Source organism: Acanthopagrus latus, chromosome 15 (genome assembly GCF_904848185.1).
Source record: "Acanthopagrus latus isolate v.2019 chromosome 15, fAcaLat1.1, whole genome shotgun sequence".
Lineage (NCBI taxonomy): Eukaryota > Metazoa > Chordata > Actinopteri > Spariformes > Sparidae > Acanthopagrus > Acanthopagrus latus.
Window position 1 is genome coordinate 15,614,318 of NC_051053.1, and position 27,237 is coordinate 15,641,554.

Consider the following 27,237-nt stretch of genomic DNA (forward strand, 5'->3'; position numbering starts at 1 on the left):
ATTTTAAGTGTATTACAAGGATGAGTAATGATGTTTCCTTCTGCACTGCTGCCACCGCAATACTGTTTCTGTCTCAAGTCTTTGTCATGCACGCTTGTAATGAATAAAAAACAAGACAAAGACATCAGCAGGTCTCTGTTAGGAATCTAGCTGAGTTAGCCAGATTTCTCCTCATCCTTTTCCGCAACCATTGTGCACAATATTATAGAAATAACGTTAAAGATATAATGGATAAACAGTATTTTTGTGCATCTTGTTGCATTTGAAGCTACTGCAAATGCGTGTTTTCCCTCTGGCCCACTTAAGCATTTCACTGACAGTGTTGAGCGTTGGTGGCATCCCTTCTAAACAGTCATGCAAATTAGATCTTACCACCCCGTAGAGTCTGCTGTGAAGCCACATTAATAAAGGATACAATACAATACACACATGCTATATAAATTGAATGCTGAGAACATTTGTTGCTGTGATTCTTCCTCTTCATACTGGCAATAACACAATGCCTTGGTTAAGACATTTGGCTTTTAGGATTGTCTTGGAAGCATCGAAAACCGATCCTTCACTGCCTTAACTTCATGTTATTGTCTACTGATTAAAAGTGCATAATTATCCAGTCTCGAGGTATTACAATGAATACCCCAGAATGAGTCACAACAGACAAGCCACTTCAGTTCCTTATTTGTCTGCAACGCAGGATTTGCAGCAGACACATGATCTGTTTAATGACCGTGGTTTCACAGTGATGTTACTGTAATAACTCTGACCTCCCTGGAGTCCCATCCTGCCCCTGACCTTTCACAGCCACTTCCTGACAAAACCACAAAACTTGCAATAAATAAATAATGAGGTGATTTGTTTGGAAGTGGTTTCCGCCGCAAACTTCTGCGTTTGGAAATGAAGTTCATTAGAGTTGCTCGGTGCGTCAGCACTTTATGCATCGGTATAGGGCATCCATCTCCACCATCACTTTAATCAACAGATGGAAGATGCCGTGGGCTATTTTGAAAACATATCTGATTTACAAAGCGTGGTTGCATTTGTGGAACTGAAACCTGGCTTCAAGACCTTGACAGTGGTGCAGTTGTTTTCTCCTGGAAAACCAATTTAGTCATTAGATAGTGTTTTCATGTATGCATGTTGGCTATCTAGAAATTCACATGCAGATTTTATATGCAAACTGTGCAAATATATGTTAACATTGTTCTAATCTGCTTAATTTTGTCTCTCTTTATTTCTTTCCCATCCTCTCTGCTCTTTCTCTCTGCTCTCCCTTTGTGTGCTGCAGGTATGCATTGTGCAAAAGAGGGACACCGAGAAGATGTATGCCATGAAGTACATGAACAAACAGCAGTGCATAGAGAGAGATGAGGTCCGAAACGTCTTTAGAGAGCTTGAGATCCTACAGGAAATTGAACATGTTTTTTTAGTAAATCTCTGGTGACTATCCTGTTTTTACACTTTCTATGTTGTCTGCACTGCCTGTGTCAGTTGCCTGCTTTGTCTGTCTGTGCATTTTGTGTATTTACTTAAGAGATTCTCAATAGAGAGTTGCATGCTCGCTCCAAAATCTGTTGCAGCCTTAAAATAGATGTACTCTTTGTGAATATTATGTTCCTAGTGTTGCATGCGCTTCACTCTCTGCATTTGGCACTGAGACGGAAAAAAAAGTTTTGTTGGTTTCATTAAGGCTCAAAACTAAATTTCCTCCACAGTGTTAACTGAAGAAACAGTTAACACTGTGGAGATATTTTAGGATATTAATTTTGACTCTGAGCCCATGAAGCACACATTTGATAATTACTGTGGTTTGAAATGACCTTACTCTTCCCTCGAGTCTGATATGTGGGTGAATGGAGGCTGCTTTCATTATTCAACGCTCATCTCCGAGCGGGACACATTTCTAAATGTAATTGGGGACCTGGCACGGCATTCACGGCATATTACACAAAGCACTTTACTCCTCTGTAATTGGCAGAATGATCTCACACGTGCTTATCTTCAGTGGAATCGCCGCAAGAATAGTTTGTTATTCACGCATTCCATGAAGGATTGATTACTGTATAGATAGTGAGGAGATGAACCAAGACAAAATCATGTCCTTTGTTCATTCCCCCCACCAAGTTGTGAATGATTTAAGTTTAATCTGCAGGGTATTTTTGCCGATTAGAGGAGCCACTCCACTAGAACAAACTGAGGGCATTTTAATGAGTGTACAATAGTAGCCCTGTGTATTTTTTATGGTATAATTCCCTGCAGGAGTATATGGCTGCCAGAGCCTTCTGTGTTCTAGTTTTCCATGTGCTGCTCTGCTCTGTCTCTCTCTCTCCCCGCATCATGCACTATTTCAACTGCCCATTAGTGACAAAAATGCTCAACTGTGTCATTGCGGCTATGTGGGAATGAGAAGTTTCACACTTCACACCTCCTCTCTCCGCTTTCCTTGTCAGCTCTAAAGAGATACTCCAGAGAGGGCCTGTCCATCTCACTGGGAGCATATAGAAAAAAATGATCTCAGCCAGCTCTCTTTGTACCAAAGATGTATTGCTCAGCAAAAAGTCTTAGTCTGGATAATCCGCATACTCTTTTTTGGGACCATTATCTCTGGAATCTGTATAAGGCTCTGCAAGAATAACAATGAGGGTGGATCATTTTACACTAGCAAGTGAAAGTAGAGAGTTATTGTTGATTTTAGCCTCCCCCTCAGATACACTGGAGAGGAATTGAATTTTGTGACTGTACTAAAGGATTCAACAGCAACTACTCATAGTTATTCTTGATAATATACAGGATATCCTGTCACCCTGTGATTGAGCTGATCTTTTTTTGATTGAAATTAGTTCCAGGGATGGGAATGTGGATTCAAGTTTCAGGGACATTCTATGATATATGTGTCTGATAAAAAGTTGCCGGGTGAAGAGGCAGAGGTGGGGAAAAAAGGAGAAAGTGGTACTGAATGTATAAAGTCATTGATACTAAAGTGACAGGCTTGAGGGGCTCTCCCTTTCTTTTTCTGCTTCTCTTCTCATGCAGGCTTAACTGAACAGCCAATCAGAGTGCTTTCTCTCACTGACCGGCTATGCCGCCAATTCCACATACTCAGTCGGCCAAAAAGCTGCCGACAAGGGCCAACTAGTATCAGTGGTGCTGGGCACACTGTAACACTAGGGCCACAAATGCTCATGGTAGCCCTGACAGAGGCTGGTGGCCGGCTGGTGGCCTGGTGTGTCACAGCCCTAAAACTATAGAGCTTTGTTGCCTTATTCAGCATTCCTGTCTTTCTGATTGCTCTGAGTCAATGAGTCTTTGGTGTTGAATTGCACAGGGTACATGGAAAATGACTGTACCCAAATGGTAAGGATATGCGTTTTTCTAGAATTATTGTCGTTGAAGTTGAGGGCATTAAAGTGGCCTCTGTAAACTGAAGTGTCCCCTTGCCTCATCTTGCTCAGAGCTTGCCTGCTTGTATTTGGCTGGCCCTCTTGAAAAGCATAGGGAGGCTGTCAAATCAGCATAACAAATAAAGCATCATGGTGACAGGTTGCAGAAAGCAAAGCCACATCCTCATCAGGCTATTACTGTCACCATCGGATTGTGTGACAAGAGGGAAATGCCACATAAAAACAGCTGTGTGATAGTGTCTGGATGCAGCTGTTTCTATACAGGTCTGTTGATGTAGCACGCACACACACGCGGGCGCACGCACACACACACACACACACACACACACACACACACACACACACACACACACACACACACACACACTGAACTTGGGCAGCTGTGTTGATGTTGTGTAGAGACTGGTCTTATGTAAATCCACCCGAGAGAGTGACAAAATATGTATCTAGTATAACTTGCCCAAGAATACCATTTTCAGTAACCTCGTGGTGCAAACTTACAGTCAGAAGCTGCTGAAAAATCCTCGTCAACTCCATGGCGTCTTACAGGGCTGCTCTAAAAACCACCTGCGAGGACTAAAGCTCTCCTATGCTGAACTTTCCCTGTGTGCATAAATGTAGAATACAAGGGAAGTTTTGCTTTTCATCCCTGAGCTGGAGAGAGCAGAACACAGTGAGAAATAAAAGAAATCAATTTATAGCTTGTGTCTATGGTAAGTTTGTTATTTCTGCCCCAGTTTAAGCAGACACTTTGTGAGTGCATGACAGCACTGCTATGTGTTGCACCTGTATGCATCTCATAAACTGTCTGCTACATTTAGCTGCTGCTTGAGACAGCATCTCAGCCAAGCAAGTAATGAGATAGGACTGATGAGAACGCTGCTTCATCTTCCCATCGTCTCCCTTACTGTATAACAACCAGGAACCTAATTGGTTCACTGCGTGGGTATGCTATTTAACCAATTCCCTGTAGACCAGACCGTTGCCAGTATCTATAGACTTGTCAAACAGAGCTGTAGGATTTCTGGTGCTAGGCATTTCGGTGCTACATTACATCATTAATGGATGTGCGGTGGACCAGCTGGGGTTTTTTGGAAACAGCCTATTTTCAAAAGCAATCAAATAAAAAAGATGCAAGTCACGAGAAATGCCAGCTTTGATAAAGCTTCATAGGAGTGTTTTTATTGATACGGTGCCGGGAGGGAGCCAAAGAGACAAGCAGAGTTGGAGAGAATGCGGGAAACACACCAGACAGCTGTCAGAGGAAGCAATGATTCCTACAATCACAAAGGGGGGGGGGGCATCAAGAAGCAGGGAGGGGAGCACAAGACGGCGCAAAGAAAGTACTTGGCATTGATTTGTTTTGTCAAAAAAGAAAAATTGCACACTAAGAGGATTTGTAAGGTTTCCTCCACTCTTACCTACACGTACAGACACACTTTCTGTCTCAAAGCCGGGTTTTACTTTCATTGAGACATCCTGATTTCTGCTGCTTTTTGAGCAGCTCCGTCCGTAGCTTCAGAGGAAATTCATTAGGACGCAACCTTGTGAAAGCCCACACTGAATCCCATCAGCTCGGCAAAGGCTGCCTTAAGCTGGGCGGATGTCAAGTTTTGCAGCCCACAATAATTGCTGCGACCATTCCCTCTCTGCGTAGATATGATGTGTAGGAGTCCAGGGTACACTGAATGGATTACCTTGGAGGAGGAAAAATTAACTATCATCTGCTGCACACACCAAATCCACAAAAATCCTTGTAGGGATTTGTGATACATGAGAAGATGCTGACTTCCGACACTTGGATGTGTTTGAAAAGTGCAAGGGTCACCTCATCCCGCCTCGAAGAACAAGCGTCACGGTGTAGCAATAGAATTTGATCCCTTTGATATATGGAGTATTTTGCTCAATTCATGAAAGCAAGGTTTCGCCATAAGCATTATATCACAACAGATAACTCTCAAACTGCATCACCCGTTGTCCCTCAGTGGCCAGAGACGCAGCAGTGAATCATGACCAAATGGACGCTGCCACAGCGCTGTTGAAAACAGTCGCAGAGCAGCAAGAGGAGCAAGGGTTGCAGCGACTGTTGTCAAGAGGTTACAGCTTTATACACAGTCCCTTGGGATCATCTTAAGGGTTTTAAATGTTTCAAAATCAAAGGAGGGATGAGTCATCGGGAAGAGCGGCACGTGGTGCTTCCCTCATACTGTCCATGCCTTCATATGTCGTCAGAGAGTGAGCCAGAAGAGTGGTGAGGATAGATTTGCCTTGTCCAGCATCCATTAAGAATATTGATTTAAGGTCTGGATGGAACAAGGCCTTCGGAGACTGTAGAACAAATTAGCCCCTACACCCCCAGTCAGCAGATATAACAGGCCCTGTGAGGGGGCTTAGCCTTAAATCATCCTCATAAGAGGCGAAATATTGGATAATTTCCAAAAAGCACAGGAGACAGTTTCTCCAATAAACCATTATGAATCCAAAGATTATGTTGCCCTGGAATTGCAGCCTTGAAGGGGCAAATACTTTTACTGAAACTGCAGCACACACTACTTTTAAAGAAGAACTTTTTTGTAGGGCATGCAAAGTGCACCTTGTGAAAGCAGGCCAGTGGAGGTGTTGTGTCATAAGGCAACTGGTTGAAGGCACCTCAGAGGAGATGGAGCGTTCATTTGCACCATTCTTGCAGGAATCCTCAGAGGAGCATGCGGGTGTCTTGTGATTGAGTCCTGCGACCAGTTCAGCCTGCACCTCTCTATCATCAACTTTTATGTAGGCCATTGAAACTTTACAGAGCAACTCGGGCCAACACAATCACAAACTCTTTTCTCTTTTTTCTCAAAACTAGTCTCCTCTTCCGCTGTCCCTCTATTTCCCTCCCTCTTCCCTGCCTCCCAGGGCTCATTTGTCATTGTGGCCTGATTATTTCAGCCTGTTCCTTGTACTCCTTCCAGCCGGCTAACCTTCCTCTCTTAGTCGCTGTGACTGTTGCAGCCCAGTCCTGTCCTGGCCTTTCCACATGGCCTCCTCCGGATTTTGGACAGTAACAGTTCTCCCCAGACCCCAGATTACTGCCAGGCATTCACTCATCTGAAGGGTTTGACCCGCAACTCCTCTGTGCTCATTGTAAAGCCCCACCTAATAAACTGTGCTCTTTTTAATGTATGATGAGCAGCAGAGAGCTGATAAAATGAGATTAGTGTTAAAAAATGATTTTGACCCATTACTGTGCCCCAGTATGTGAAGCTATGTACCACAGATATAAAGAAGTTGAGGCTGCACTGATCAATATTTTAAGATTGACTACAGATGAAATGACTGTGTGATCTAAAAGGTATCGCTTGTAATGACAAACCCACAGACAGAAAATACACTCAGCCCTGCAGTTCCCCACAGCTCTATACGGAGCTGTAAAAGCATAAAAGATTCTTTCAGCTCATTGTTTTGCTTTTACGGCCCACCACTTTACTTTTTGGCTCAGTCTCAATTGCTCTTATCAGCAGTGTTTCAGAAAAAAATGGTTCTGATAAACCTACTGTTAGCTACCTACCCAGCACCATGAAACGGACAAAAGCTAGCCATTAGCTGGTGAACACCGAGCATTTAGAACGTTGATAGCCAGATATTATCCTTCGGAGTAGGTGTTAAAGTGAAAGGAGCCTGAACATTGGACTATACTCAGGTGGATGGAAAAGCTGTATATCTGCTGAAAGAGTAAATAGCCAACTGACTGCTAAAACATTATCCATATCAACTTTATGAAACAATTATACCTGATACCAATGTTATATTTACAGCTTTTTTCACTGCCCCAAAGTGTTCTACCAATCAGTCAATGCGGTACAAGGCAAGAGAGTAGTTAATTCTGTTTTTATCCATGGACACCAGTCAGTATCATAAGTACAACATCTTATAACAGTTAATTTATTATTTAAGTCAACTCAAGTCATGGCAGCATCTCGAGTTGCAGCCTTGAAACTAACAAGCAGTTAGAGTGATATGAGACTGAGCACTCGCTAAGTTTAGCAAAGCTCAAGATCTCCTCACACGCTCTACATTCAGTACTGTAAGTCTTCGGGGGATATTGAGCTAGATTTTAGATCCAACAAGCTACAGAAATAGCCATGTGACGATTTATTTTTTGCTTGACTGATGCAGACTCAAATAATTGATGGAAATGCAAATATGTATCAATTAGTTTTAGTTGTCTCTGCCACATGCTGGCAAAATCACCACCTTGAATCACAACCTGTTACATTTAATCTCTCTTCATCTACACTCAACATATACTTTCCCCTTAAAGTAGACAGGAGTGGAAATATTTACTCATATTAAAAGGAGCCAGTTGAGGTGGTTCTGGTGTCTGGTTAGGATTTTTCTTGACACCTTCGTTGGCATGTTCACCTGTGAGAAGACCAAGAGGTATCCCTGAGCATGCTGGAAAAATTGTAAATTTCTGGCCTACAAACTCCTTGAACATGCTGGAAGTAGCTCGGGGAGGGAGGGACATCTGGATCACTTTGCTCTAGGCCAGAGTGTGCCCAGAGCGAACAACTGTCGTTGGACTATGTCAAAAGGTGAAAGGGTTGATACCTGTTCTAATTGATTGGCTGAAAATCTTGCTGACATAGAGAATTATACGATCTTGTGTTGTCCTTGGTTGTACATGTGAAAAGAGATTGAAGCATTTGTGTAAAGACAGAAAAAAGGTGTCATGAGAGAGATCTTCAAACCCTGAAAGTGCTTCCTTTTTCCATGATCAACGCAGACTCAAGTAACTGCTGTATATGCAAATGTCTATTGAACACATATTTTCTCAGTATCTCTGCCAAATGCTGACAAATTCATCAGCATGAATGTAGATCATAACGTTTCACATTCTATCTCTTGTTCTCTGTATCTATCCTCAACAAGGATAGTCAGTGGCAGAAATAATTTATCCCTCGCCTGATGAGAAGATAAGGCACATCCGGAAAGAGCTTGGAGTGGACTTGTTCATCACTCTGAAGGAGCAAGTTGAGGTAGTTCTGGTATCTGAGAACTAGCTCAACTTCTTCATTCTGGGTGTGTCCACTATGGAGAAGAAGACCCAGAGATGGGTCCTGATGAAATGTCTATTTTATCTACCAATGAAATCCTTAGAATCCCTCAGAACATACTGGAAGTGGGTAGAAAAAGGGACACTTGGACTACTGAACTTGAGGCCAGAGTAGAAACATAACTAGTTTGTAGTTCCACAAAAGGTCAAAGGGTTAGTAGCTCTTCTGAATGGTAAGATGAAAAGCTTGCTATTATAGAGTGATGAAATGTAGTGACCTACACAAATGGTGATAAGGGCACATACTTTCTCCAATCGAAGGCATTCATTGCATTGACATGAAAAGCGATGGAAGTAGATGTGTGAAGATGGGAAATAGGAAACTTGAAAGAGGTGTTTGCAGGATGTTCTTTCTTATTGTGTCTGCCAAATGCTGGCAAAATTACTGTTTTGTTGGATTTTTACTTTTGGAAATTTACAAAGATTGTTGGTTGAATTTGGCTGAAGCATTCTGACCCGTCTAACCTGCTGCCGTCATGACCAAGACCTGAATAAATGCCAGAAATCAGATTAAGAGTCGATGAATATCTCTCAAAACAAGTGAACTTTCCTTTTCTTTATTGTTTAACTAGTATTCCTCTCCACTCTCTGACAGCAGAGGAGTCCTTTACTTGCTAAAGATTGTCAGAAATGGACCTTACATTGTGTTTATTTGGAGCGAAGTGTTCCCAAAAACCGGGGAATGAAATGTTAGTGCTTCTTCCCTGTCCCATCCTTGGCAACAGTCTTAAAGGTGACAAGGCCTGTCAGCACTAGCGCTTTCATATGCTCCATTTGTCGGCCTATATCTGACATCTCCTTGTCACCTCGGTGAAAGCGGGGAAGGAAGTGACAACCAGACCGAGCCGCTGCAGTCTCTCTCTCTCTCGCTCTCTCAGGAGCCCAGATATTTTAGCGGTGGACTGGGAAGACTGATTTGTGGAACAGTGAGATAGCGAGTGCCGCCTCGGAGGAAGCTCATCTGTCAACTGGATACTGGGAATCAGACTGTGACAATGAGGTGATAAAAAGGTGACGGTGAGGAATCCCTGCCAGCGGCAAACAACATCCTGGGGCAGGCCATCTGCTGAGGCTGCTCTGTGTTTTAATAGTGAGGCTGATCTCTGAAGGGTCAGGGCAGGTTGGTTTAGTGTGTCTGATGTAGGTGACTCGACTGTCATTTCGTGTTGAGTGCATTCGACAGTACAGGGCTGTCGTGCTGCAGTGGTGCCGCTGTGTCTACAGAGGAAACGTGGGAGTCTTGTTCAGGAAACTTTTTGATGGTAATACAAAGCTGAGTCTTTGTTCAAACTTGTCACTGTTTAAAATGATGTTTGTTCCATTTCTGACAATTAAACTGATAGAGGCAACTTTGCGTCTTTCCGTCCTCCGAGCTTTTCACTGTCTTATTATTGTTGCCGAAGTTGCATCAAAGACAGGGATAGCTACATTGCTACTGCTATGAGCCTGACTTCTGTCCAAAGTCTATACAATACCGACGCTCTACGCTGAGTGAACGCCTGTCCGTTCAGTCTTGTTTTACCTTGGTTTCAATCACTCTCCCTCTTTGCCTTCTTTGCCTCTCCCATCGGCGAGGAGAGTTTTCACAGTTATTCTAGTTATTCCACAGTTACCTGGGGGTAGTCAAGGCCATGTCTTGGTTGCACAAGGGCAAACTCGCTTTCGTTTTGCTGAAATTCAGCCTTGATTTTCTGAGGGAAAAATCTAGTCCAGTGGCTGATGGAATAGCATAGTGAAAGCGGGGTATATGGGGAACCAATCTCTAGGCAGAGGGTGTCATTTGTCTACTGTCATTAGACTCCAATTATTATTTAGCTCAGAATTAAGTTATAGCAAAAAAGTTGTTTAATTGCCAGTCTATGTAATACTTGTAATCTGATCAATCTGATTTTCTTTATTACACAATTTTTTATCATCTGGATCAATCATTTGGTTGTTTGGTCTGTAGGATGTCAGTCTGTGTTTCCCAAGATGATGTCCTCACATCTTGTTTTGTCCACATCCCGACAAAGCGGTGGAGACACCAAAAAATATTCTCATTTGAGAAGCTGGAATTCTTTGAGTTTTGACCATTTTTGTCTTAAATAATTAGTCAAAGCGAGTCACCCATTATCAGAACAGTTGGCAATTATTTAACAGGTCCTTACTCCATAAATCTTGCCAGCTCCGGTTATTTTTGCGTTCAGTGAGTCAGAAGGATGTGCTTTTCTGACCGTTATCTATCTATCACATGAAAGTTGAGGCCATGTCAATTAATCAGCACTGTGTTTTAGGAGAAGAAAAAGACCCAACAGCACAGCAAATGGGCTCTTTTTTCTTCTTTGGCAGAACCACCGATCTGTGGATGAGATGGAATGATTTTTCGCTCTGCAGCCAACACAGGCCCCATTTCTCACATATAGAGAGGCAGGAAATTGCACCTGAATAGGACCAATCAGAATAGTCCCCCGAGTGTTCAGGTTGAAGATACTGAGGGACCCTGCAGCTATAAAAAGAAGTAATACTGCCACAGTATCAGAACTTTAATGGGGAAAATAAAGAATTGGCTCAGTTGCAACCACATTAAACCAAGTTTGAGCAAAGAAATCACCAAGGCTTGGTTTGTTTTCCCTCCTTCACTACAAATTTACATTGGGGACCCATTTAGATATTATTCTGCAGGGTTTTTTTTAAGATGAGAAATTAGATTCTGTTGCAAGAAAAAAAACAGTCTGCTCACCCGTGTGGCTTAATGTTTTGTTCTGTGTCTGGGGCAGAAATTGTGGAGTGGAGTGCTACAAATCCCAACCCAGATCACTGAGAGGCTGTGTTTTAATTTGATGTGCATGATTAGTAAGCCTGATTGGCAAAAATGTTTAGTGGACCACGAGCAGCCTTCAATTAAGTCCCATCAAGCAGAGATGGGCTGTCTTCAAGCTCTAATTTGACAATGACTTTGTCTCCTTTTGAATGCCTTCAAATAAATGACATGTTATTTAGACAATGATGGGTGTTAAGCTGTTACTGTTCATTTTCACAGCCTGCCTCAAGCATACACTGACTTACAGAAGTATGCAATAGAATTACAGGTTGCTTATTTCAGTACAAGACAAGGACAGATGCCCTAAAGGAGCATGTTTTCTTGTGGCTTCCTACAGTGTTAGCCAATGTGTGTGTTTCCATAAACATTCATGTCTGTTGGCTTTGCACTTGTATTGTGTGACGCATGCTGGAGAAAACAAGCCCCTATATTTTGTGTGTTTGTTGTTTGCGTGCTCAGTCTTTGTTTGTATAGCATGTGTTGTCTCTCCATGCCGGACCGTGAGTGAGCACTGTGTCTTCTCCATGGTGACAGGTACTCGTTCCAGGACGAGGAGGACATGTTCATGGTGGTGGACCTCCTGCTGGGGGGAGATCTGCGCTACCACCTGCAGCAGAGTGTCCAGTTCAGCGAGGACGCTGTCAAACTCTACCTCTGTGAGATGACCCTGGCACTTGACTACCTGCGAAGCCAGCACATCATCCATAGGTACACATGGATCTTTGTTATTTCTTCACTTCAAGGTCTCCAACAGCTTTCAGAGACTGTCTTGTTGACACCAAAAAGAACCTTAAAAAAAAAAAAGTTTTTCTTAAACTTGAAACAGACATGTGAACAGATTTATTTGTTCTGAAACTGTTTTAGTTTTCAGCATGACGTGGCTGCGATTTTCTCCAATAGTCACTCTACTTTGTGGATGGATCCAAATATCTGTGTCCTATAATGTCTGCGTAAAGTTTAATAATGACCATTGCTAATGAAAGTCTTTGCGACAAGATTGTTCATAAATGAGGTAACGTACCGAAGTTTGATTCACATTATGCTTAGTCACGTTCTCTTCTTCAACTTCGACTTCTCACATCACGTTCAGTAAATTACTTCATTGTTAAATGAAAAATATTGATGATTTCAGCTTTGAGGGTCTCTACACATGAACACGAACTCTGAGAACATTGTTTGTGTACACAGAGTTTACTAAAAAGAGAGTTTTTGAACAACTCGCGTCCGCAGTAGCTTCATCCTCTAGTCGTCGTCATGGCAGCCCAGTCTTAAGCTATCCTGTCAATAAAAGCCAAAGGCCAAAACATTTTTTGAAAAATAGAGAAATGATTTAAACATTAAATACAATGACACTGTGGGACCAGATGACTCATTTTCTGGGTTTTGATTAAATCGTGAACACTTACTTTCAACACTTTCCACATACATCCAAGGCACCAATTTCAGCCCATTACATCATTATACTTTATTTCACCCAACGAAGCCTAGAAATTGTCCTGCATTGAAAGAACTGAAGAATTGAAAGAAAATCAGCTCAAGGTTGTGTCAATGACTTTAAGTATTCAGAGATTTAGAGGTTTGGCTCATTGTGTTCTCCAGCTTGCAGCAATATCATTGCCAATGTATGAATATAATTTGATGTGATCTTATTCACTCCTCAGACTAAAAAAACTCAAACACCAACTTGAATTTAAGTAAAAGTCAGCATGACTTGTTCAAGTGCATTATCTCTTCTCTGTTCCGGAGGGAATACTGCAGTAATCTTTTCCTTTGTGTAAGCACTCTTAGTTTATCAGTACCACAAAGTCACAGTGCCTTTCTAACCAGCTTTATTAGCAGTCCTTTAGGCTGTAAACAAGCCTATATATATATATATATATATATATATATATATATATATATATATATATATATATATATTTATATTTATATTTATATTTATATTTATATTTATATTTATATATATATATATATATATATATATATATATATATATATATATATATATATATATATATATATATATATATATATATATAAATATATATATATATATATATATATATATATATATATATATTTATATATATATATATTTACACCCACCTTGATCACGTGCTGTTGACTAATCTCGCCTGCTCTCATTTTGACCTTACTGGCTGGAAGCAGATCCTGTCACATGACACTAAATTACCCTTCAGAGGAGTGCATGGTGCCCTACAGCTCCCTAGAAAGGCTGGTATAAAGGGTTAGTCATGTTTTATTTTAGGTAGTATGGCCTCTTTTTTCTTTTTTTAATCCTGCTGTTGTAACCATACACTCAAGATCAGTGCACAAGGAAATTTGTGTTTGTTATCCTTTACTTAGAAATCCAAATATTGCTGTGAGAGTGATTAAGATTTATCATAATGGAACATAAGAATAGAGATAAAAAAATATATTATTATAAAACACATCACACAAGCAAATGGATCCTTATGCAGGCACACAGTCCTAAGCCTTCCTTCATATCTTCAGTTTTCTCATTGAGTTGTGGTGTAGGCTCAAGGCATTAGTTTATCTCAGCATTTGGGCATCCCTGTTTCTATTTACTCTAGCTACTTTACAAATATAAAGATAGCCCTTATGTGTGTTCCCATAATTGTTACTATCCATCATCTTCAACTAGGGTGTACTCGCTGTCCGCAGCTTTTTGTCCAAATGTGCTGAGCACAGCAGTATGTCTGTGTGCAGCCCAGTAAGTGGAAGAGCTGGATCCCTGCAGACTGCAGATTTAGTACCACAGATGGCTGAAAAACTGTTTGAACCTTGTTCAAACCTCATTGGGGCTACATTTCTTCCTTCAAACAACAGGATGCTGTCTGTGTGTGCGTATGAGTGTGTGTTTGTGTATTTCTAGTTGTGCAATCGTGCTTGTCTGTGTTAAGTGAAGCATACCTGTGTCTTGTTATTTATTTCCACATTTAGGACAGTGACAGTATGAAGCCCCTTACCTGCAAATGTGTAGGCTTAATCCAAGTGTTTAACAGAATAAAAACAAATATTAAACTAGAATGATGATTATTTACTTACTTACTGTGTTTTTGTTTGTTTAAAATTAGGGTTTGGGGGAAGACCTTACACTTGGGTATAAAATGAGAAGAAAGGCTAAAAACAACAAGTTGTTTTCATTAACTGAAGGCTTGTGCTGAACTATTTCTTGGCTCGGAGCAGGAACCACCCAGAATCGCTTAACAAAAACACGCAAAACATGCATTAATTAAAAACACTAATTAAACTTATGATTGATGCAGTTCATAAATGATATATACATAAGGCATCATGTGCAGTGTGTGTGTAGAGAAAGATTTGTTTGAATTTCAATCTACAAATGTGGACCAGATACGGCTTAATTGCAGTAAGCTGCTGCTCGTATTACTAAACAAATTACCATATCATACATCATCAGCATCATGAGCATGTGTGATACCACGTGATATCACGCTACGTGTCACTACACGCCTATGTCTTTTTCTTTTCTATTTTTTATTTATTTATTTTTTTTGCTTGTCTGCTTGGCACAGACGTCAATGAATGTACATTTCAAGACTGCCATTAGAAGTAGGTGACAGACGCTGCTTATCGGTGCTGTTCTTTCATCCTCTCCTCGACATCATCTGTTATGCCTTTGACACAATTGTGTCTGCAGTCAGAGCCGTAATCCAATCCCTGGGTATCCATGGCCGTCCCCAGCTCTACAATTTTGTTCCACCCTGTAAGTTTTTGACAGGAGAATACTATACAATTATTTTGTTGCACCAACTGAAGAAAGCAGGGTCTCCGGTCTCCTAGCAACAGTCAGCTGCCACCATGCCCAAGGAGGTAAATTTGGTCCTATGAGAAGAGGGGAAGTAAAAGTCCTTTTTTCTCCTCTCTTCTGTTTCCTCTCTGCAGAGACCCTCGGGTTGCTTCATTTGTCTTCATCATTCACTCTGCACGTTAAACTGGCACGCTGTTAGACCACCTCACACAGCTGATTTGTTCCTGTGCAAAAATAAGAATTCACTTGACATGCCGCTTCACGTTGGAATGGTGTTCCTGTGCTTGTTGCAGAATGAATGCAACATTAAGTGATTTTGTTACATCAAACAAAAAGGCACGGTGCTGCAGCTGGCAGTCGTGTTACGATTCTGTGAACATGTATGTATTTCCCTGCAGCCTTGTACTGCTGGATCCATAACCACCGCCTCCACCACTCCCCTCCAAGAGTTTTGGCAGATGATATTAGCATCAGCTTCGCGTTGCATAGCCGCAATGAACAAATGCATCCTGTGGGAAGTGTAGACGCCCTCTGTGGACCGAGTGTATTCTCCACACCAGCGTGACGTGCAGCATAATTAAATAAGCTGTGTGCGCTCCGTTAATTGCCTGTGGAGGACTTGGAGGAAATGTCGAGAAGTGTGTGTGCACGGGTGCGAGCGTGTAACCGAGTGTAAGTTGCATGGGTGCCCAGTGTAATAAGCATGTGCAGACGAACCTGCGCAAGCCTCCAGGGGGATCGCTGATGGTTGTGTTCTCATGTGCTCTGGCAGCGTTTGAAATGCAGGGAATCAGAGCTTTCTTCTTCCCCTCCTCTCACTGCACACACACACGCACACACACACGCACACCGACATACACACACTTCATGCGTTGCACTAACATGTAATTCACACATGCATCATCAGCCTGCATCACCACCTCCTACAGACTTTCACATCCACACATACTGTACACATCTAAACTAAGTCATTCCCACCTGACGACAAACTACACAACTCGAGGCACTGTTAAATTATGTGTTTGTGATTTAACTTGGATTTAATGGAGCAAATTAGGCATTTAGCAAATACCCTGAATCTGAAACTCTTTTACTAACAACAACGATGTGAGTTGTGTGTCTTCAACCGCCTTTTTTTTTTCATAGAAGTACCAGAAGTGTGGCGCAAAAACTTAATGGAAATTCGAGGAATATAGAAAGTTAGTACGCTCTTGTTAGGTACGCGATCTTGTTTCACCCTCTTGTTCTGCTCTGGCGCTGAATGGTTTATGGCGCATCACTGAAGAATCTTTGGTACTGTCTTTTTAAGGCGGGGCGCTTTTCCACCTTGCAGTCTGTATAAAGGTTAGAGAAGGTAGTAACAGAGCCGTAACGGAGGCAAATCGACGTCTGTCTGGAAGGGTAAGTTATCAGGGTGTTGCAGGAGTGTAATGCTCTGCTATGTGTGTGCTTGTTGTGAGCCTTCGTTTTGGCGTTCTGAGTAAAAGGGATTTTATCTGTGTTTCGTATTTGCACTACATTTGGTTATAAAACCTGGCTGGTGTTTGCAGTGTCTAGTATTAAAATTAGGTTGCTTTTCTGTATGATTGTTATTTGAGTGACTAATCTTTTTTGTTATGTGTGTCTGTCATTGTGTCCTTTAGAGATGTCAAGCCAGACAATATCCTGCTGGATGAACAAGGTAAGGGTGTTAACCGTTTAATACAATCTTGTTTGCACACAGATATTCTCCATTTCAAGCCATTACAGGCAGCTTTTTTCTGTGTTAGTCAGATATCTGTGACAGCCTCAAACTGAATCCACAATTATACCTTAGTAACATTTATACACCTTTGATCGTGGGATGTTTGTTGATATGTGCGTGATATATTCTTAAACAGATTCTTACGTCAGTGAAATTGCCCGAAAAAAAGAGAGATTGCATTTATGTGTAGATATGTCCATAAAAACCCACTTTAGCGCTGACAGCTACCTGTAAGGACAGCTACGTTTGTATCTGTCAATGTGTCAAGAAAAAATGAGAATCACATAATAGCCCAAGCCATTAAGTAACTATACAGACAGCATGGAGACTGAGTCAGTCTTGACAACTAGGACACAAAAATGACCCTGCAAGCTGCTAATGAGTCAAACTGGTAACAAGGTCAGAGGAAGCAGGAATGTGTGCCTCAAACACAAAACCACAAGGACAAAAACCCGGTTCACTTAAAATTCAGCTTTTGTTTTCTTTGTTAACTTGGAAATGTTTGACTTTGTCTGTGTTTAGAGGCACTTATTGAAAAATACCAAAGTTTGGATGGTTTAATGGACTTTGTGGTCGCTTCTTCTCAGGTCACGCTCACCTGACAGACTTCAACATAGCAACGATCATAAAGGACGGGGAGAGAGCCACAGCTTTAGCTGGAACCAAGCCCTACATGGGTAACTTTGCTTTGCAGCCGCATCACAGCCGTCCTGTCAACCATGTCTGGTTTCATTATGTCTGATTGTTTTGTGCAAATAAATCTCCTTATTGCATAAAAAGAGGATTATAAGAAGGGTTGTTGTGTTCTTGGCATAGGAGAATGGAGTTATGTTGCCTTCAGAATGAATAAACTAATAAGAAAGGGGGAAAAAAGACAGCTAAATTAATTAGCTGTTTCTGACATTTTTACAGAGATAACAACTGGATGTGGGTGTGACTTTTATTATAAGCATGTGACAAGCCAGTGTATTAAAGTAAGATTGTTTGATTGCCCGTTGTGTGAATGGAATCATCCTGTGTTTATTTGTGGAAAAACTGAGGCAAAAAAAAACCCAACAACCATCTTTTCTAGTGATTTTGTTGCCCTGCTGAGGGAGAATGAACAATTGCAGTTGACATTTTACAAAGGAACACTTGCTCTTTTACCCCGTGTACAGATGGTGGTTTGAAAAGCTTTTTCAGAAATGATTCTGTTTGTGCTTTCAGCCCCAGAGATCTTCCAGTCTTTTGTAAGTGGAGGGACGGGGTACGCCTTTGAAGTAGACTGGTGGTCACTAGGGGTGACGGCATTCGAAGTGCTGCGTGGATGGGTAAGGCTCGATGGGAAGTTGGGAGTTTTTGTGTTATTGTGTTGCAAAACTGAACCTCTTGTGAATTCCTCACCTCTTTCTCTTCCTCATCTTTCCATTTGTCCTCTTTTTCCTCTTGTTTTCACACCAGAGGCCCTATGACATCCATGCCAGTAACTCAGTGGAGTCTCTGATTCAGCTCTTCAGTACAGTCAGTGTCCAGTACAACTCAGCCTGGCCCAAGGACCTGGTTTCCCTCCTGAGGAAGGTGAGCTGGACATAACTGGACATCGTGTACTAGCAGCTTGTGTCACTGAAATAGTTGGATTTACCTTGGAAAATACAATTAATCATTTAAGTTTTCCTTTAAAGCAAAAATCCCAAACTTCCCCAACTTCCAGCTTGTAATTTTGGAAGTTTTGTTACTGTGCTTGATCTTATTTAATAGCACATTTTATAACTTTCTTAACTTTTTTTGACTGTTAGTTGGACAAAAATGGCACTCTAAAGACTTCACTTTGGACTGTGACAATTTATAGACAAATCAGTCTGTAAAGAAGACATAGAAAATTAAAATAATCATAGTTAAGTTTAAAAATTAAATGGAAAATAAAAACAGAGGCACATGAACAGAAACCATTTATTTGACAATGTATAAACCATAAATGCCTACTTTTTATTTAGATAATTATTTGGGGGCATTTAATGGCATATTGATTTCATCATGGAGACATTTGTTTGTTTTTATTGTTTGTCAGTTTTAGTCCTACGTATTTTAAAGCTTGAACTTACGAAAAAATGAAATAATACAAAGGTATGTGGAAGCAAGTTGCTTCACATCTTATTTTTATTGACGTAAAGGAACCCCTCTGCTTGGACAAATACTGTTTACTCTGGCAAGGGAAGGAGAGCAGAGATGTAGAGGTGATATTGGGGTACATCCTGAGGTAAAAAGCACTGAAGCCACAGGAACAGAAGATACAGGTTCTGAAGGGGGATTGGAGCTGGAGGGGGGGAGGATGAGCCGAGACCCTTAGGGCAAGGGAGAAGAAAAACGACAGATGGGCATCTGAGGGATGGAAGCATAGAAACACAGCACGTGGGTGAGAGAAGAGACAGTGAGTGGGTGTGTGTGTGTCAACCAGTGTATTGTTGCTGATAATATTAATGTTAACAGTAATTTAACCTCATACTGAGCCTCGAAAAGTCCTTTTTTCTTATTATGAGTGAAAACTGACCTCTTGGATGAGATAATTTGCATCAAACAAAATAAAATCTGCTCAACACTTTACTTGAAACACACACTGCATGTTTTATATGATAATGATAGTCTACTTTATTTTGCTTTGTGTCAGTATGTCTGTATAAGTGAAACTGTGCTGGAAACAAGTAATCTCATCCCCTCAGGCGGTATTATTGTTGTCATTTTAAAACAGGATCTCAGAGTCGGTATGAAAAACCACGAATTGCTAGGCAGGATATTTTTTGGCAGAGTGAAAGTGTGAGCATGAGTGCGTGCATGTGTTGTGCGTCTGAGCGAGCGCTCTGGACGGAGCGTTGGTCTCTTCCGCTCCGCTGATGATCGATTACCATGTCTGGACTCCACCGAGACAGACCTAACCGGCCCTGCAGGAGAAAACTGAATCAACCTCTGACCAAAGGAGGAAAATAAAGCACAAGAGGAGAGTTGACATGACACCAAAAGCCACATCCCATTATTGTTTCCAGTGTTTTCCCCGAGGAGAGAGATGAAACAGATGGTATTCCATTAAAAAATGCACGTGCATGGTACCAGGTTTTTATTTTCCTCCCTGGATGAAGTGACTCCTCTCATGTGTGGCCATCATCTGTCTTGATCAGTGCAACAATTTTGATTCAAACCTGATGAGCGGCTGATTTGATTAACAGTGCCCCCTGTTGGTTACTGCATCAGTGAAGACTCGAATTAATCTGGGTTTTCTGCTGGAGCGTGGTGGCAGCATATACAGATATTAAATGATCATTTGTGGAATTAATGCTCGTGAATAACTAAGTGAGATAAAAAACAATCCATAATTTGTAAAATTGGCCTAATTAAATAAATTACAACTCATATCGTTATCATATTAACCAGGTTTTTCTCACTACATTGTCATTTCTTACTGACAAACTAATTTTCCAAAGCTCTGTTTTGATGTCATAATTGCTTTTCACCTTAGACTCTTTTATTCCGTGTCATTTTTCTAATGACAGTGCCCCCTGCGCCTCAAGCAAGCGAGCTCAATAACTGCTAAGATGTTCAGCCAGTAGGCTTGTCACATAAAAAGCCAAGAATGGGAACGTTTATGGACAACCAGCTAGCTTCTGCTGGAAACACAGCAGTAGACAGAAGCAATAACTAAACCTCAGTAGCTTTAAAGCTGCTGCGGCATTAATGCGTCCTCTCCTGTGTGAATGGGGCAACTGTTATAGAGTATCTGGTCACTAACCCATGTCTCTCCTCCCCCTGCTCATGCAGTAAAAGAGAAAGTACATTTTCTGGTATCCCTGCCCACGGTATCCATTTATATATTTACTCCTGCATGTTCGTGTGGTGACATAGAGAGGAGGGACAAGATTTCCAACAGCCAAATGGAAAGAGATGCCAAAAGAAGGACGGCATTTACAGCAGCTTTAATGTAATTGGTGCTCTGGCTAACAGAGGCTAATTGGCTAAATGTGGTGGCAGTTGTTGAGTCTGCTGGCTTTCCTGCAGCAGGGGGCAGTGATATATCAATATATCATTTATATCATGTATTTGTTATCTAAATGTGTTTTTTATTTGTTTAATATTAAAAAGTTAAAACAATGAACACTTACACTTCGCAATAAAAATGATAGTCTAGAAAAAAATATATCCAATTCCAAATTAAAAGAAATGTATGGCAAGATGAAGCCAGGATTACAAATTTTAGAGTAGATTATTGGCTCCTTGTTACATTTGCTTCACCCGGCCCAGCCACGCTTAGCGGCTGCTCATGGTTTCTGTTAACTGCTCTTTCAAACTGCACAAGAGAAGGGAAAGCAACCATCAGATTGATTTCTATTTTCCACCCTCGATTTGTCGAGTTTATTTCGCCTCACAATGTGAAGAGCCTGGCTGTGAGTGAGGAGAGAAGTTGTGAAGGTGATATTTTGATTCAGAAGGTGACATGAAGTAGGTGACATCGCTGTGTGTGTGTGTGTGCGTGTGTGTGTGTGTGTGTGTGTGTGTGTGTGTGTGTAAATCCCTTCCTTCCAGCTACTGACAGTGAACCCGGAGCATCGTTTCTCTGGCCTGTCTGACATGCAGACATCTCCCTACCTCGCTGACGTCAACTGGGACGCCGTGTACGAGAAGAAGATGGAGGCTGGATTTGTTCCTAATGTTAGTATGGAGCAGTCAGACACGAACGCACACACACACACACATGCGTAGGCACACACATAATAAACACTTTAAAGCACACACAGGCACTCCTTTGTGTTTGCCGATGGTAATGAGCATGTGTAGCAACTAAATAATGCAAAAGAATCTGAATGCAGCTTCATCTCCGTGTGTGTGTACACAGATTTACAATAAATTACCCTGTGCGTGTGAGTGCATTAATGCGTGCTATTCCGTACGTTCCCGTCAGTGTGCGCTATGTGTTTGTGCGCTCTGTGGCCCTCCGTGTGTACCGCAGATGATTTATGATCCTGCGTGCGGGTGTTTGTGTTTCTAATCATCTCGTGTGCGTCTCCCTCCTACAGAAAGGTCGCCTCCACTGCGACCCCACCTTTGAGCTGGAGGAGATGATCTTGGAGTCGCGCCCCCTTCACAAGAAGAAGAAGAGGCTGGCCAAGAACCGATCTCGAGACAACAGCAAGGATTCACAGTCTGTGAGTGACGTTGCTGGTGGTTATACAGGAGTTGTCTGATTATAATACCAGGGCCCATGTCTGAGCTCTTTGTTTGTCTGGTTTATTGACAACACTTGAACAGATTTAAGGTTTTAAAAATTACATCATATTTTTATTTAGAGCAGAAAGACAAAGACTATTTCCATCATTTTTATTTTTTTTTTTATTTTTTTAACAATCCAGCAACCTTCATCAACAGGTCTCATAGATTGAAGAGAAGATTGTATTCACACAGCCATTAAAAAATGCGAGGTTCAAACAAGGAATGGAGTGTTCCACAAAATAAAACAATGACATTTAAAAAACAACACTATGAGAGCGATGCGGTCTGTACACATGTGTGTCTCAGAAAAGAACATTCAAAGAGAGAAGGGTCACATTCATCAGATTAGATAATAATCTGCTCCATCTTTCATATTTTATCTCAAAATACAAGAGATAAAAAACTGAAAAGCGTTAAAAGCATTATGTTCTGTTGAGGAGGAGGATTTGGGAGCTGTGTGTGTATGAAGGTGGAATTCAAGATGTCACTGCATCTGTTAAGAGGCCTTCATTCCCTTTGATGGTAAAAACAACTACCGGTATTCTTAGATTATTCCACATGTTAAATGGTTGTTTTCCATTGTACATTGCTACGATTTGCTGTTTTGTCGTAAATTTTATTTTTGCATCCTTGTGCAGGTCAGATTAGAGTTGTTTTCAGTATGAAGGTGCTAAAAGCAAATGATTACAAAGAGGACACCATCACACACACACACACACACACACACACACATACTTGCCAGAGCAAATTATAACCTGCCGCACAGCACTAGCGGAGTACTTCTCCTAGATGCTGCACACATGAAGAGGCAGGGCCAGTCTTGGATAACAATGCAGCTCAGGTTTACCTTGGTCTCCGCTCTGTCACTTCCCATCAAAACTGTGTATTTTTAGATTGGAGGCGAGCTAAATCCTGGCATCTTTTATTTTCTGCTGTGAATTATCTCTGTTCTCAGCTGAGCAGACAGAATGAATAACAGTGCCACATTCATAAAGAAAGACAGACTGCACAAGCTTGCTCTCTGCAGGCGTCCTGTAAGTGCACCGATTAGTTAAATCTTTTGGAATCGTATAAGGCAATAATCTCTTTTGCAGACTCTATACTGAACTGCGTGACAGAAGATTACTACAGCAGGATATTATTTTAGTCGTTTGGGGAAATGTCTTGCTTTCCCAACTGGAGCTGATGATAATGTTGATACCACTTTCATATCTGTCTTTTTGATATGTAGCTTGAGTCAACAGTCTGCTTATTTTAGCATTAAAATGTTTGCTAAAGCGGCACAGAAACAAAAGCTTTAAAACAACAAATCACAGGTTTCAGCTTTTAAGGTCACATATTGTAGAAGGTGAGATTTCTATGTCTCTTTTCATTATAAGTCTGGTGTTTTATAAATATTGCAAATATACAAAAACACTCAATCCATGGATATTCAGAAGCTGTGACTCAGGTCTTCTGTAAGGTTGTCACAACTATACAGTCACCGCCCTCAGCCACGCCCCCAGCAGTCAGTGATTGCACACCTGCAGAGCTTACATGGAAACCCAGAGGCTGAAGTCTGTTCAGGCTTTTGAGAGTTGACCAATGAGAGACTGGTCTTTTTTTTGGAGGGATGCTTAGATAGACAGACACTAAAGCATCTATACAGATGATGAATCGAGTTGCAGCAGTAGATGTTATGAGAAAAATAATGTGTTTTTTGAAAATGACAGCATGTAAATATGAACCTAAAAAAAAGAGTCCCTGCAGGTTGCCTGGCAACTTCTCATTGTACAAATTGAAACTTTTGGTAAACAGTACCAAAAACAGTAGGTAGGTCAGGCTGCGTATTTACTGTAGAGGCATGAAAATAGATTCCATCTTCTCTTCTACTTCCACCAATCCTAACTTGTCGAGGTATTCCTTTTAGAGACTTAAACGACTTTAGAGAAGATCAGCTGTTTCTGGCTTGTGACATTTTAATGAAGCAATTAATTTATATTATGAAAAGTTTCAGCCCTTGCAGTTATTTATTCTTTTTTTTTAAATTGACTTAATCCTGGGAAAATAATATGACCCAAAGATGTACAGCCTCTTAAAGTTCTGAGGCATACAGACAAAAAGGACAATCCTTCACATTGAAGAATAAGTTCCCCCTTAGAACAATAAATAAATCTACTCACCAATGGAAAGTCAGGTGAAGTTTCATAGTCATTAAAACATTTTTGGAGCTTCACTGCAGTGGCAAAATTGGCATTGCAGCATTCTCCTAAACAACGGAAGTATTTGGAGACTTGTTTTTAACCAAAGAAAACATTAAATGGCTCTATACAGCTCGTCATAAACAAAGTTTCAGGAAGCCCAGAGATCCTAAATTTGACTTGAAGGTACATTATTTACACCCTTTTAAAAATTGACATCTTCACTGTAGCTGTTAAGGTAAAGCATCGGTGCCACCCTATTTGAAGTGGTACACAAGCTTGACTACATGTCAAGGGTGTAAATAAAGTCTTTTCAAATCAATAGTTTGGGGGGTTTTTTTGGTTGATTTTATATGTTTTTATAAATACCTCAGCTGTTTTGCTATGAACCTCCAGAAATGTTTTGTGAACGATGAAATGTCATCCAGCTTTCCATCATCATGGGGTTCAGTAATAAATGACAGAACTTTCCTTTTTTGGTGAAATTAAAGACTAGATTAACGGCTCAGGTCTCTCCTGATGTTCTGTGTTTGTGCTGAAACCAGGATCATGTTGTAAATACGCTGCTGGAGTCACTTTGTCTCCTCTTCCTTGTTCTGTGTGACTGAGACATTATTTAGTGCAGACAGGAGATATCCTCTCTGTATATGAGAGGTCTATGAGAAACGGTCCATTCCCATCAGACAGTCATCATGACATCAGTGTTATTAACGTCACTCCTCAGTGTGTGTGCGTCACGTGTTATCAGCACTGATCAGCACGTGCAAGGAGTGTGTACCTCGAACAATAACAGGGTTATGAGACTCTGTGTTTCTGTGTGTGTGTGTGTTTGTGTGTGTGTGTGTGTGCCTGCTTGTGTGCGCTCATACTGCGTTATTACCAAGATTATTAAATTATGAAGCCTTCGCTGCTGTTGTCATGGCCTCAAGTGCTTTCGGAAATATGAGCTTCTATTTCTGTCTCGGGCCAAACATCCAATTTGAGGAGGGCTCACAAACAATTCATGACTTGTCTAAAAAGAGCAACGAGGGATAAAAAGGAAATGAGGAAAAAGACATTTTTAACCTCGGAGGTCGGGCAGCTGACTGATCCGAGCTGATGTAGAGTTTTAACTGTGGCCCTTATTGACGATAACGAGGCTGATGTTGACGTGGAAGATGATGACGGTGATGTTTTCTGTTGACTGCCCGCAGGAGAATGACTACCTACACGAGTGCCTTGAAGTGGTGCAGCAAGAGTTCATGATCTTCAACCGTGAGAAGTAAGTGAACACAAGAGCAGCAGACCATTTATAATCTGGGCTAAAAGCAGAGTTTCCTGTGTCGTCATCCAACAGTTATGCACCAGTGCAGAGAGAAAGTTATCATCCTCCTGGATGCAGAAGGCAGGAGGAAAAATATCATAAGAGTCAGATCTGATGTTCACAACAATATGGCTTTATTTGAGACCCTCTCAGTTCAATTCTCAGTTGTATTTATCGGTGCGTGGGAATGAAAAAAAGTCCTCACAGATGAATGACAATACAATGCTATGTTATTAATTGTCTAATTACATTAGTTTGGGAATTTGTTTGTTTTTCTGCTACCATTTTCCTTAGAAACTACTTTTCTTCACCACATGTAATACTCATATGCTCTCATATTGTGGCGTTGTTGAAACATGACTGGAAAACACAACTGTTCAGATAATTGTTCACGTTTTAAACCGTTTAAACAGTTTTGCCAAATTTCTTCCACTTTAATTTGGCGCTAACCAAAAGCATGCATACCCATAGCTGGTAGTCCGGAAAACTAATACCATTTTCCTAAATCCATACTGGAGACTAATTGTATACAGTATATACTGTACTAGTCTTTATAGCGTACTTCTTTGCAGGTAGTATACTATAAAATCAACACAGCCTACTGTTACTGTTACCGAAGAAATAATAATTATGAATTACCCCAATTACCCCATACACCAATGCTGATACCGAGAAATCTTAAACCTGGAAGTAGAAAGCCAGTGTTGCTATCGAACATTGTAGTCAATCGTGACGCCATTTGCATTGTTTTCTCATTGGCTCAGTTTTGGCTTGTGGATGACGGCCTCTGACTGCTCATGTTCCTCATCCTGGCCGACTCAGATCTCAGCAAATTACTTGGGGAAGTACACAGTTATCATAACTGCTAGAAATGATGGGACCCACTCCAAAGATTGACAGTTAGTAATCTCCCCCACTGTCACCTCACCGCATTTACAACACGACTGGGACTAAAGAATGGATGAACACTGAACACACCCTGAAGCATCACTGCAGCGCAAAACCGCTGAGGCAAACACCATCAGGAGATAAGGAACATTCGGAACTTGTATCAGCTGCGGCTACTCATCTACTGCAGGTCCACTGTAACACACAGCCATGGAGCATGCAGTGTATCTTGATAAAGTTGCTGATGTATGAAGGCATTCAGCTTAAAGGAGAGAACTGCACATGAATCCAAACCGAAGCCTCTTTAATGAAATGACCTGGCTATGTAGACCACAGATGATCAAAGACTGTGGCTACATATTGTGCATAAACTGTATTTCTGTAATATATACACAGTATACATTAATAAAGTCTATTAGGTTAATTTATTTTTGAAAATGTGTCCTCTCCGAGATGTAGAGGGAGGAATATTGGCTCCGTGCTGCTCTAAATTATTGCCTCATTCATTATTGACCAGGTCCTGCCACTGCAGCGTTACTGAAATCCTTCTGTTTGGCAAATGTCTTATTATATCCCATTGCTCTAATTAATGGCAAACTTCTTCTATTTATAATGGAGGACATAATGTCTGGAATTATGCACAGCAGAGACAAGTACTATGTAATAGACTCTAGGCCTCTCATTCCCTTTGACTGCTTTCATTGCGTGTGTTTCTTCTTACTACTTCTCTGAGGACCAATGTGTTCACAGGGATAAAATAGAATTAGAAATTTGCTGCCTGTTTTCATTTGAGGG

The 27,237-nt window shown here is 41.1% G+C and overlaps 1 protein-coding gene across 3 annotated transcripts in view; it reads left to right on the plus strand.

The window, feature by feature from the left end:
* The window catches only part of LOC119033089 (serine/threonine-protein kinase 32C-like), a 77,562-nt gene that overhangs the window by 46,542 nt on the left and 3,783 nt on the right, over window positions 1–27,237 (plus strand). For all 3 annotated transcript variants that reach the window (XR_005079145.1, XM_037122714.1, XM_037122713.1), the window contains 9 exons: window positions 1,286–1,437; window positions 11,831–12,004; window positions 16,739–16,776; window positions 17,427–17,516; window positions 18,046–18,149; window positions 18,280–18,396; window positions 21,388–21,513; window positions 21,879–22,007; window positions 25,445–25,512. Coding sequence is in view for 2 of the 3 variants with exons in the window: in XM_037122713.1 (XP_036978608.1) it covers window positions 1,286–1,437; window positions 11,831–12,004; window positions 16,739–16,776; window positions 17,427–17,516; window positions 18,046–18,149; window positions 18,280–18,396; window positions 21,388–21,513; window positions 21,879–22,007; window positions 25,445–25,512 (998 nt within the window). In the remaining variant the exon portion in view is untranslated. The remainder of the gene's footprint in view (window positions 1–1,285; window positions 1,438–11,830; window positions 12,005–16,738; window positions 16,777–17,426; window positions 17,517–18,045; window positions 18,150–18,279; window positions 18,397–21,387; window positions 21,514–21,878; window positions 22,008–25,444; window positions 25,513–27,237) is intronic.